General features: G+C 33.8%; 1 protein-coding gene across 1 annotated transcript; it reads right to left on the bottom strand.

Moving 5' to 3' along the window:
- Positions 1-630: 630 nt before the first annotated feature.
- Positions 631-12,053, bottom strand: LOC129218583 (cuticle protein 10.9-like). The gene is made up of 3 exons (XM_054852896.1): positions 11,958-12,053; positions 8,641-8,688; positions 631-1,453 (listed from the first exon to the last, which is right to left on the bottom strand). The coding sequence occupies exons 1-3, from the start codon at positions 11,961-11,963 to the stop codon at positions 1,061-1,063; spliced, it is 447 nt and encodes a 148-aa protein (XP_054708871.1). The 5' UTR covers positions 11,964-12,053; the 3' UTR covers positions 631-1,060.
- Positions 12,054-12,492: the final 439 nt, after the last annotated feature.

The following is a 12,492-nucleotide window of genomic DNA, read 5'->3' as shown; positions in this document are numbered from 1 at the left end:
TGCCCGGGGCACGAGCCCCGTCTGCCCCCCTTTAATTACGTCCCTGCCAATAGCACGTCTGTTTTTCTTTTAACTTCCAATAAAGGAATAGTGGAGGAATACAGATCTCAACACCGATCAATTCTTACCGTTTTCCAGTGACTACTGTTAATAACAAGTAATAATTAAGGCAAGTTAAATTGAGATATCGTGTTCCTCGATCTCTCTTAATACTTTTCATAGTATAATGACTCCATTTGAGACCTACTGCGCATAGTGAAACTCATAGTTCATCCACTCTCTGCTTATTGAATTTTAATCACGTCTAGAAAATGTGACTCCAATTTCTGTGTAACAGGTGACCCGCATAAAATTTTACTTAGAAATTGCATGAATTGTTTCGAGTTTACAATCGTGAAAATATGAGAAAATAATGTATGGTTTTTTTCTTGAAACTTAGAACAATCCAAAAGATTACTATGTATAACGCTTTATCATCAAAAACTGAAGAACAACTGGTTTTGGTATGGAAACTGTAACGTGCCCAACTTGTTGGATTTAACTTGAAACTTCAAATTTATTGCATTAATTATCATTCAGAAAATATATCAAAGGTTTGGGAAACAAGAATGATACATAAACAAATTTAGTATCGCATATCTTTATCTCTTTATTTCATATATACATCAAAAGCATTTTTGAAAACGTACAAAATATGCATACATTTTTATTTCTTCATCCAGCAGCACTTAGAAAAAGGTGGTTACGAATAAATTTTGCTCACATCGAAAACAACAATTGCTATGTGTTGCGTAAAAGTGTGGTTAGACATTTTGTAAGTAAAGAATGCTTCTTCAACGATTTTTTTATGATGGAAATTTAGAAAAAATGAGTTATGATATAAAGTCCGGTTTGAGAAGATCTAGTATATTTTACATCGTTTTCGGAAAAATGAGTTGAAGAAGCTAGTTTTCTATTGATTTTGAAAATAAATTGTATTCTTACAGCAAAAAAGCGTATTTTTTTCCAGCCCCAAAGCGCCCCTTTTTTTTAAATAGTTTTTATCTAGGAATAATAGAGTTTAATAGTATCCGCGGGCTCGCGGGTCTGTGCTAGGTACTAATACATAGCGGACCCCCTGTCCCCTAGCTGCCGCAGCTGGTTGGGGAGCAGCTCCTCCCCCTCCTAAGGAGTAGACTGGTGCCCCGGCCGATTCTGGGGCAGAAGACTCCATGATGACGTCAGCTGGGTTTTGGTTGGCCGTTCCCGGTTCGTTGGTGCGGATGGTGGCTCGGAAACCGGCTTCATCAGCGACGTACTCCACAGTCCGCACGTGACCCTCCAAGTCCTGGACAGTGTAAGAGCCCGTCACTCTTCCTGCTCCATCGCCAGATTCCTGATGACCAGAGCTGCCACCATCTTCAGTTGCTGAAGTGTAACCAAAAGAATACGGGATGGGCACTGCGTTGGGATCCTATTTGGAAACACAAAAAGTTAGGAGATTCTACAGAGTGGTCCGAAAGTGGAGTGTCCACTTTTTCTTTTTCCACGTTATGTCAGTTATGGTTGAATGTTTACTATATACCATAGACTAATAATAAGAGTAGACCGAGCTTTCCAAGACTTGCTGATGAAAAAATTGGTTCACGGATACATCATGTGACTAGTGGGAGGCTTGGCGAAAACTTTGGCAGCATGGTTGCTAGATGGCAACATTATCTATAGTTTAGCACTCGACATGTATTTTAAGACGTAATGTGTTTTCATTATAAATTTTTTCCAGGTGCAGAGATTGAACTGTTTTTCTTTTAGTTATGCATTATTTTGACATTAGTAATTAGTTTTTGATCACAGTTTTCAGTAACTTTTATTTCATTTGGAACTGCTACGCCAGCGTTGACGTGAGCGTAATGGCGTAAACGTTTTGCGTTAACGCAAAAATGTACTAATCGGTATCTTAAATTGAAATTTTAGGTAAAAATCTTACCGTTTGCATCTTTAATTTCTTAGAGAGTTATTGAAATTGATTTTAAAAAAATGCACAGTACCATCTAAACGAAAAACTCACTATATTAACAAAATATTTACAACTTAGAATAACAAATTTACAAATCGGACTCCATAAAATATCATTCTTCCGTATTCTATCAATTCCATTTATTTTATTTCTCGCGGGCGTTGATCGTCTGCTACGATCAACGCCCGCTGTTGCTAGGATATCCACCAGTCACATGGTTTGGTTTATGAGCAGCAAAAGGGTTGCCATAGCTCGGTCTATTCTTATTATTAGTCTATGCTATATACAGCTGCCGGGGAGTCAGTACCCCCTATACCGCCAGTGTTAATTTGCACAGGATCATGTACCTTTTTCTGAAAATCTATTAAAGATACAATTATGAAATTTTTTCTGTACCTTAAATAAACTCTTTTCTCTATACTGAAGTAAAATTTTACGAAAAAAAAGCTTAGTTTTTTTTTTTTTAATTCTAATGTGTAAGTCACTGTATTTTTTTCAAAAAATGCCATTTTGCAACACGAAATCAGCTCTATAAAAAATATTTTTCGATTATGAGAAAAAATTTACTTTAGTATATGCAATTAGCTGTATGGAATAGGTGGTAAAAATTTCAAAGCCTAACACAATTTAGTTTCTGAGAAAAAGGAACATTTAGTTTCAAAAATGCCATTGCGAGACATTGTTAAAGGGGAAAATCATACCTTATCAAAATAGGTTTAGATTTTTTTAAAGCTTATTTTAACTTACTTCTGATATGAGCATGATCAAGAAGTTTGTATCATTAAAAAGGTATTGAAATGGAGTTTCAAAACATATAAAAATCAAAAAATCGAATTTTTGAAAGTATTTAGGGTACTGACTCCCCTTAAGGTAGATGAACACCCTAATTTTCGAAGAAGTCGATTTTGAGATTCTGAGAAATTCAGAGAGCCCCAGTGTTCTTCTTTGCCCAGCAATTGTTTTTTAAAATCGGTGAATTATTGAGAAAACTAGAATGAATTTACTAAACTCAACTTCACTGCTTATAACTGAAATTTACTTTTTTTTTCTTGATTTTGTCATCACCACGTTATCAAGTTTTCCTTTGTGCGAACAGCTCTAACGAAAAATGTATTAACTCTAAAGATTTGAAATTTTGCAAACCTGGTAATTGAACACATTACTGTGATATAAACCTCGAAAAGTTAATATGCATGCAAAATGTGGTTTTGGGAAAGTGATCAATTAGACTTAGACGGAAAAAAAATACGTCTTTCGGGGGAAATTTTCAAACATTTCCTCATAAAACCTGATTTTAGTTATTTACAGTCGGACCTCCATATATCGAAGTAGCAAATTGCCGGAAAAAAATTCGATATATAGAAATTTCGATATACAGAAACGATCCTATTTTATCATAAAAATCTCCTAAAACATTAAAATTAAAGCTAATTTTCGTGCATGAAACCCAATTTCTAATTTATACGAGCATCGGATTAAACGAAAGTTAATAACTGAAAAATTAACAGAAATTACATTTTTGTGCCTTCATACATCTTTATTCTTCGGCAGTTCAACTTGATTCGCAACATGAGGGGATTTTCATTTTGACAATATAATCGGGAGAAAAGTAAAAAATCAATCTACTTCACTTGAACGATTTTTACTGAAGCTGAAAAGACTGGGAATGATAATCAACAGACAAAAAGGATAACTTGAAACTGATTTTACAGTGTTACTGGTTACAACTAAGATTTGAAATAAACTTGAGGGAATTTAAGAACTCCAGAACGGAACAACGACCTATCTACACACCCCTCAAACCCAGATTTCTTATGAGTTTCTTAGCAACCTTTAGTAAACATAATTTTCTCCCTTAACCTTCATTTTTCATGAGACAAACAGTCTAAAGTGGAAAAAAAATCTACGACTGTCTCAAAAAAATTTCGATATATAGAGATTTTTTCGATATATAGAAACAATTTTTCTATGTAATGAACATTGAAATTTGCTGAGATTTCGATATATAGAAAATTTCGATATGTGGAAGTTCGATATATGGAGGCTCGACTGTATTTCCAAATTGGAGGGTCATATCACTCTCTGGTATCTCACGAAGAGATAGACACAAAAGTTTTAAAAATAATGAAAAAGTGAATGCACTGGAAGTGTTAGGGAAATGGTAGTTTTTTTTGCTAAAAATATAACATTTTTACTAAAAAAAAACCTGTCGACAAATTTTTTTTTTCAACAAATAAGTAGTCAAAACGTGTTATTTATATCATATTTTATAATTGTATAAAGTTTTAGAGAGGTGCAATGAATATTGAAGAAAAAAATATTCAGAGTGTTCGTCTACCTTAAGAGTCATAATACAGTTGGCTCTCTGTTTAACGACGCTCTGTTTAACGACTTTCTCTATTTAACGACGGCTTTTCACGGTCCCAGATGATCCACTTTAGTGTTAAAAGCATTCTATTTAAGGACGTTTTCTACTTAAGGACGATTTTTTGTGGTCCCTTGAAAGTCGTTAAACAGAGATCCAACTGTAGTTGGTGGAACACCATCCATGTCCTAACACAGGTGAATTCTACACTTTGTTCGCGGGTATTCGAAAATATTTTGCCCCAAAACATGTGAGAGAAAATAGCAGAGAATTGATTTGTGTTATTACACGGATGGTGTTCTACCAACGTTTATCCTTCTTAAGGGGACACTGGACATTGAAAACAAACTTTTTTAATTATTGATGGATTTGCATGAAATTTTAACCATATACTTTAAACACTGGTACAAGCTTAATTATAAAATTTCATTAAAAATTTTTAATTAGAAGACCAATTATTTAAAAAAAAATGTTAATAACATTAATGATAATTAACAAAACTTTGAAAAGTCCCTTGAGTAATTATTTTGATTTCACAACACTGAAACTTATTTTAAGTCCTTCTCTATACTATAATAAATAAAATAAAACTCACAAAATTGTCCTCATATTCAAATAAATTCAAAAAATAAAAATTTCAAAAATTTCTTCTTTCTGAACGTCCAGTGTCCGCTTAAGACGTGAAGGTATCTGAAGTATAACAAAAATCTGACAAAAGCTGACATAATGTTGAAAATAAAACTGGGTTGCTCCCACTTTCGGATCACTCAGTATGACACATGTGAAACACTCACATTCTGAAGTTAAGAATTTCGACCCTTTTGGAGGCAATCTAGAACTCAGGCCTATCTCCATCAACTTCCTACCTTTTGGCGTGATTGCCATATAGCACGGGAGAAGTGTTTAACTTCATGCAGACTGAGCGCGAGACACCACTTACCGAATACAAGAGAAAAGTAGAACCGCTTCTCTCGTTCAATGCACAGAAGTCGACTTCGCGTGGGTAGACACTATACTTACCTTTAGATCCTTTTCATGCCGGAGATCGTGCCGAGTCGTCATGCGGGGGGGGGGGGAGACAGTAGCCCTAACTACAGATCCATATGGACTCGAATATACTCTGATTGTTCTATGGAGTGAAAGATTGAGTGCATGCGGTTCTGACGGCAAGAGGATTGATGAATTATGTCAGATCTGAAATTTTCTCCCTTACATGGCGAAGTTAAATTTGGCAAACCAAATATGGACTTTGAACTCCACGTAGCTTTAAAGGAGTTGAAAACAGTGAATTTTCCTTTGCATTGGGGTAAAAGACTCCAATTTAAGTGAATTTCTTTTTACGGTCAAAATTTTCTTGTTCTGGTCTCGGCATTTTTCTTTAACCTGTTCTGGGGGTAAGCTAGTGATAACTCTACAATTGTGGGCATAAGGTAGAGCGATAAATGATCTTCTTCTCTCGATGACAGAAAAAATACAAGGAGAACGTTTTTCGTAGCATAAAGTCACAAATTAAGGGTACTTGGTAGCTTTAAACCTTTTTTTTTTATTTATGTATTTAAAAAATTATTTTTATGTCACGTTTATAACATTAAAGGTGACTATTTTTAAATAAACGAGCTGATGTGTGCATCACGTGACTTCCTTTTACCCCAATTTAATGTCATTTCCTCATTATTGGCAATTTTAATGTGATTCAATTATTTACTCTCTAAATATCACCAACAGTGGCCATATTAAAACCAAATTTTTAAAAAAAATCGCAAAATTTATCGCCAAGTTGGCGACAAAACTTGGCGACCAAAAGACTGGCGATGTATCGCCAAGTGCCCGACAAATTATAACATTACTTGATTTTACATCGAAATTAACAATAATTTCCCCCCAAAAAGGGGCAAAAGATCCCCTTAGAAACATCCGAATGCAACCAAAATTGAAGGTGCACAACTAGACCCCCCTAGGTGTCTGCGTACCAAATTTCAACTTTCTAGGGCATACCGTTTTTGAGTTATGCGAGATACATACACACATACTCACATACATACGTACATACAGACGTCACGAGAAAATTCGTTGTAATTAACTCGGGGGGCGTCAAAACGGATATTTCGGGTGTCTGTAGGTTCCTAGGCATATATCCACGTGTGGTCGGGTCGAAAAAAAAACTCAACATTCATTCAGGGATGAGAAAAATTTAAATTAAGGCCGATTTTTGAGTGAAATTTTTTTCGCGAATACAATACTTCCTTTTTTGTAAAAGGAAAAAAAATCGCATGAAAAGCAGCAATTAGTTAAAAAGAAATTTCCTTTAATTTCGTATTTTAGATTTCTGCTGCTTCTATAGTTATTAATATTTTGTTGCCACAATTTTTGTTGGACTCATAATATCAACAGTTTTAGGGATGAAAATATCCTATTAATGAATTAGTTTTTGAAAAATGTGTTTACAAATTTTCATCGGTGGAATAAACGTAGTAGAAATCATGATTTCTTCCATTTCTTTATTTTAAGTATTTTATCTTTTCAAAATATTGCAAAATACATCGCCAATTTTATTAAACAAATATACATTGAACTGACAAATGTACTATAGTACTGAATTGACAAATGAAATTTCTAATTATTTGATGAGTACGTCTTGAAGTTAGCACTTTAAATAGTATGATTTTGCGTAAAAACTTGAACCGAGAAAACTCCATTTAAAGATTATAAAACTCTTCGAAAACTGCACTTGATGTATTTAAAATCCTATTTACTACATTAATATTACTTAAAATACTTAAAAACCGCCAGCTCAGTTATTTCATCCGAGGAATGCAGGTAATTCCTATTCCGGGCTGATGAGTGCTAAAAAGTCCGAAACTGCTGTTTTAGGATTTAATAACTGAGCTGGCCGTGTATTTTAAGTATTTTTGCCTTAGCCCTGACTTAAGGCGGTAACTTACTACAAAATATATTAATATTGATCAGATTGTTAAAACTTTTATGAATTCGGTGTCAAATTATTTTCTGCAAAAATTTTTTTTAAAAAAATGACCTTTTATTGATTTTTGCCATTTGAGAGGTACCAAGTCCCCTTAATGTAAAATGGGATACTTAACGTTAAATAAACTATACTAAAATCTTCCCTTATTATTTTTTTAATCATTATTATCCTATTTTTTGTATATACAATGTTCTTTAATTTGCAGTTACTGTTGCAAGTATAAAATTGGAGTGATCGTTGCTAAATGATACTATATAACAATATTCATCATACAGTTTGGTTAACAAATTTATTTTCATTTCAATGACAAGAATGAAGTAGTTACTAGTTTTTCTTTTAGATGGTAACATTTTTTTCCCAACTTCAACTACTCCGATTTCAAGAATTATATTCTCTGCGTGAGCATTTTTACCCAACTAGTGGAATTTCTTCGCACTATCTGAATATAAAGCATACATGGAAAACATTTGTTTGATTTTTACTTTACATTTTATACAATTAAGTTGATATGAAAACTTTACAAGAGCAGAACTTATCGAAATCACCACTGTTGTTCGAAGTGCCCATTATATGATAAATGTTACATTTAAAATTATTTAGAAACTAGAATCTAGAAGCTGAAATTTATGGAATAAAAAAAATAATGCGTGGAAAATTTTAAAAAGATTTTCGTTCTAAAAATTAAAAATACATAAAAAAAATTCGCAATTTTTAATGCAATAACTTAAGGATTTTTGCTTTGAAAGGAGTTTTTCTATCTATCCATATTTTACATATCAAAGCAATAAAAATTAAAAAGATGAACCCTATGCATATTGTTATTTTTCATAGTTTAAGTTGAGAAATCAGTTAAGAGGAAAAAATAACTTTTACGTTCAAAATGAAGTTCAGGTCAAAAAGGATAAAATAAGTTTTGATCAAAACCGCTGCAACTGTATGGTAAAACTATCTAGTCAATGCGGTTAAATCTGCGTAAACTGACATCTCAAAAAACTCGCTTTGTTTGAAAAAAATGTATTTGTTAATTCTTTAAATGGAGGTGAAACGGAGGTGATGTTAATAAATTAAACTGTTGATAGTAATTCTATGTATAACTAAAACAATGTAAGTAAAATAAACTTGGTTGTGGTGAGAATAATTATGACTGTTCGTGAGCTCTCGCAAGTGTCGTACTTTAAACATAAATTGCTCAGTTTTTGTAAACAAAAAAAAAAGAGTGTGAGAGTACGAGACTTCATCAGAATGTACATTCAGGTCTCATTTTGAAAAGAGAACAAGAGAAAGAATGAAACCTACCGCATACTGAGCAGCAGCAACCGCCACAAGAGCTAATACGATGAACACCTGAAAAAGATAAAGGTACTTCAATTGTTAAGATCTACTGGTGGAAAAAGCGATAAGAGTTGAGGAATTATATTGATCTACATTTTATTGGCAAGTTTCTTCCCCAGTAGCGTAATTTTTACACCAGGACCCAGTCATTTCATTTCAGTTTTCTACGGACTTATTTCAAGCAGAAACCCGTCATTTTCGATTTCGATTCCGAGTCACAACTGACTACAACTGTATTTATGTCGAGGACTGCATACTAAGTGCCTTGCCTCCATTATTTTTTTATACAGATAGATGGCAGCACCATCACCGGATCGAACAGTTAATGAGAATTTAGAACTAGACCAGGAGCTAATAGCTATCTGGTGCTAGCACCCCCAGAGGTATCGTTTCACTTGGAGAACATTGAGACCACGAGCATATTTAACGTCGCCCAGTCCCCTTTAATGACGACGGTGGGTCTTCGACCATCGAGGTTCGAACTCAGGACCCTCCGGCCCCGAATCCAACACTCTACCGATCGGGCTACCACGGCCCTCCCGTCATTTAAAAAGAGTATTTTTAGTAAACAGCTCCGAAATGAGGGGTATGGTATAGAAAGCAAGCTGGCGTAACGAACATTTCAAACAGTACTCTAAATGTCTTGCTTTTCCTTTCATGGAGTCGATGTCTGTCATTTTCCCTCAAAGTACGTACTGTTTGTTTTCCTTAGCCGAGACCTAGCGACCATTTGCGCATGCGTCAGATCTGCTCTGATTTTATCAAAAGACGGAGACAAACCCAGAAGTAAAAGGTGCAAAGTATCGTGTTCAGCAGTTCTTCCAATTTAGCGTCGAAAACGACAGATATAGCAAGTGCGAGCGGAAAGTGCCCATCCTTAACCTATCGCCCCTTTTTGAAATGGAATCGAGTCTGAGTCGGAGTCTAAGACTTTTAAATTCCAAGAGTCGGAGTCAGACATTTTCTCTTCGGGTTTTACTTCACGCTACGGAGTCAGCGTGCGATTCACGAGTCGGAGTCGTCTGCGAGCGACATTGGGTGGCTAGAAACGCCCTTGACTCATAGATTCACCGTCATCAATATTTGTTGTCCTTTAGGGTTTTGTAATTTGTATTTTCATTGATGTACAGTTTGATGTCTTAAATACTTGCCATCGGGAAAAAATACATTTTGAAGTAGGTTTGCCAGATTTCTGAAGTGTTCAATCGGGACAAAATAATGCCTCCACCTGCGGAAGCATTCCACGATCGGTTCATTTATTCACTTATTATCGAAGTGTTCAAAAGGGCGTTATGCACTTGTGGCTGATTTTTGGAGTGTTTTATGGGGCAGTTTATTCTCAATGCTATGAATAAATGTTTACTAATTAGGAACCTAAAACAGGGATGATAAAGAATCATATAAGCAGAAAAAATTTTAACATTTCGCTTCTTAGATGTAAATATTAGTTAGAAAAATCACATTGAATGAGGAATACAAAATTGAACAATATTTAGACATACTTTTCATTTTAAAAGACTTTTTTAGACAGTCTTTTTTGGCTTTAACCTTCTTGTAAAAGTCTTCAAAAGCTAATCCGGTATTAATTTTACAAGTCACTGTTACAAATGGTAATTATCCTAAATTAACCTTCACAGTTAGCTATTTTTAGACCGCTTTGGTTATTTATAATCAAATTTATCATTTTTCGGGACGTGAAGTAAACCGTCCGGGACACCGGGATTTTTATGAAAACCGGGACGTCCGGCGAGCCTATTTTAAAATCTCCTAAACATAAATGTGTTTTGCCAGGGTAATGTCTCTATTTCGAATTTGGAAATGTTTTGGTTCGAGTAGATATGATTGGAACTGTCATGTGCTGCACAATGCTTGAAATTTCATAACAGGCAAAAATATAAAAATAATCAAGTTTTTCTTACAATCTTCTTGACATTTTTCCAGAACTATGCATAAGAAAGCCTTTCAGATTGAAAAATCTCCCTTTCGATTTAAATCTCATCTTTAGCTCTCACAAAGTAATAATAAAATAGTCAGATCTGTTTCTTAAGTGTTTGTTTTCCTATATTTAGTTCTATATTTATTTAAAGAGAGTAAATGTTTATACAAAAAAAATCAACCCTAGCTAATAAAATTCTGAGTTAAAGAAGGTCAACCAACATTTTAATCAAATTTTATGCAAAGTGTAAAACCTATTTTTAATGATGTATTAATAACGTATTTGTAAAATTTGATTCATTTATTTCGCAAATTGAGTTACTGAAATATTTGATTAATCTTACGTTTTAAAAGAAACAAAATCCCTTTATACTATTGTCATTATAAATTTGTAGTTAAAGTGATAACTACCGTCGTTATCCATATATCACATCAAAATGCTATAAAATATATTTTATCAAAATTTTCATGTACACTGATAATTAATTATTAATCTGAGTTTAGCTATTTTTAATGGGTATTTAATTTCAACATTATCGAAAAATATTACCGATTTTTTATACTTCTTTAAATTGAGTTATTGATAGTGTTCAAAACTAGAAAATATATAAATATCAGACTCCTTCAAGATTTCAATAGAAAACAAAAAATATTATTTGTACATCAAAGAAAGTTTATGGGAATCTGCTAAAATAAAAACAGGTTTTATTTGTTGTTTTTGTGAGATTCCGGCCTGTTGTGACGTGGTCTGAGTATTGTTTCCCCAAACGTTTCGACCGCATCTGCGGCAGTCATCTTCAGTGTTTACGTGGTCGAAGCGTCTTGGGAAGCGACTTCTTAGCAACTGATGCAGATTTGAACTGAATTCGAAACAGAAATATGTTTTTAAGTTTACTGCTTTCCTCTAATGAATATATATATATATATATATATATATATATATATATATATATATATATATATATATATATATATATATATATATATATATATATATATATATACAGTTGGCTCTCTGTTTAACGACGCTCTATTTAAGGACGCTTTCTACTTAAGGACGACTTTTTGTGGTCCCTTGAAAGTCGTTAAGCAGAGAGCCAACTGTATTAACATACTCAATTAGTTTCATTTTTTTTCCACTAATACCGTAAACTATACCTTCCTATAAATAAACTAAAAAATCTCTAAATGATGGCTAGTTTTATAAACTTCCTCATCTGACATAGCGTTTAAAATATGAAAATTATCAAATGAATAATATGTAGAAAGTTTACTTTTAGAAAAATCTCATGAAAGAAAACGAATGAAAGAGAAAGATGTTATTTGAATAGCTAAAAGGAAATTACCTTCATTCTAGAAATGCTTCAGACGCCAAACTAAAATGTGTGGAGAAGAAGATTCCCGGTTCCTATATATATATATATCTCGTCGCAGCATTGGAGAAGACCCAGTGCACTATAATGGCCACGGAATATTAATTCTGATTAACACGGACACTAAAGGTCGAACAGTCATGTCCCGTGGCGATTCACTTCACGTATTCACTGCAATCCCATATTCCATGCCCTTGTGAGGGATGTTTTCTATGGCAGAAGAAGAAGAGAAAATCCTTTTCATCACTTAATGAGAGCAACTACTTTTTTTTTCTGAAACAACTTTCACCAAATCGTGAATGAGCTGCTAAACGATTTCTCACCTCAGAAAAAAAGTTGATTAGTAGTCACCTTATTATCCGTGAAACACTTAATTGGAAGAAGAGTCGGATACAAGAAGTGTCGAAACGAGACAGTTTGCCCTGAGGAAAGAAAAGCACTAAGCGTCGCGATTACAAACGTAAAATCTAATGTTAGAGTCACAAAAGTGGCGATCGTTCATTGACTT

This window comes from Uloborus diversus, chromosome 3, assembly GCF_026930045.1.
Source record: "Uloborus diversus isolate 005 chromosome 3, Udiv.v.3.1, whole genome shotgun sequence".
NCBI classification, from domain to species: Eukaryota; Metazoa; Arthropoda; class Arachnida; order Araneae; family Uloboridae; genus Uloborus; species Uloborus diversus.
The sequence above is the reverse complement of the archived record's forward strand: the minus strand, read 5'-3'. Positions and strand labels throughout refer to the sequence as shown.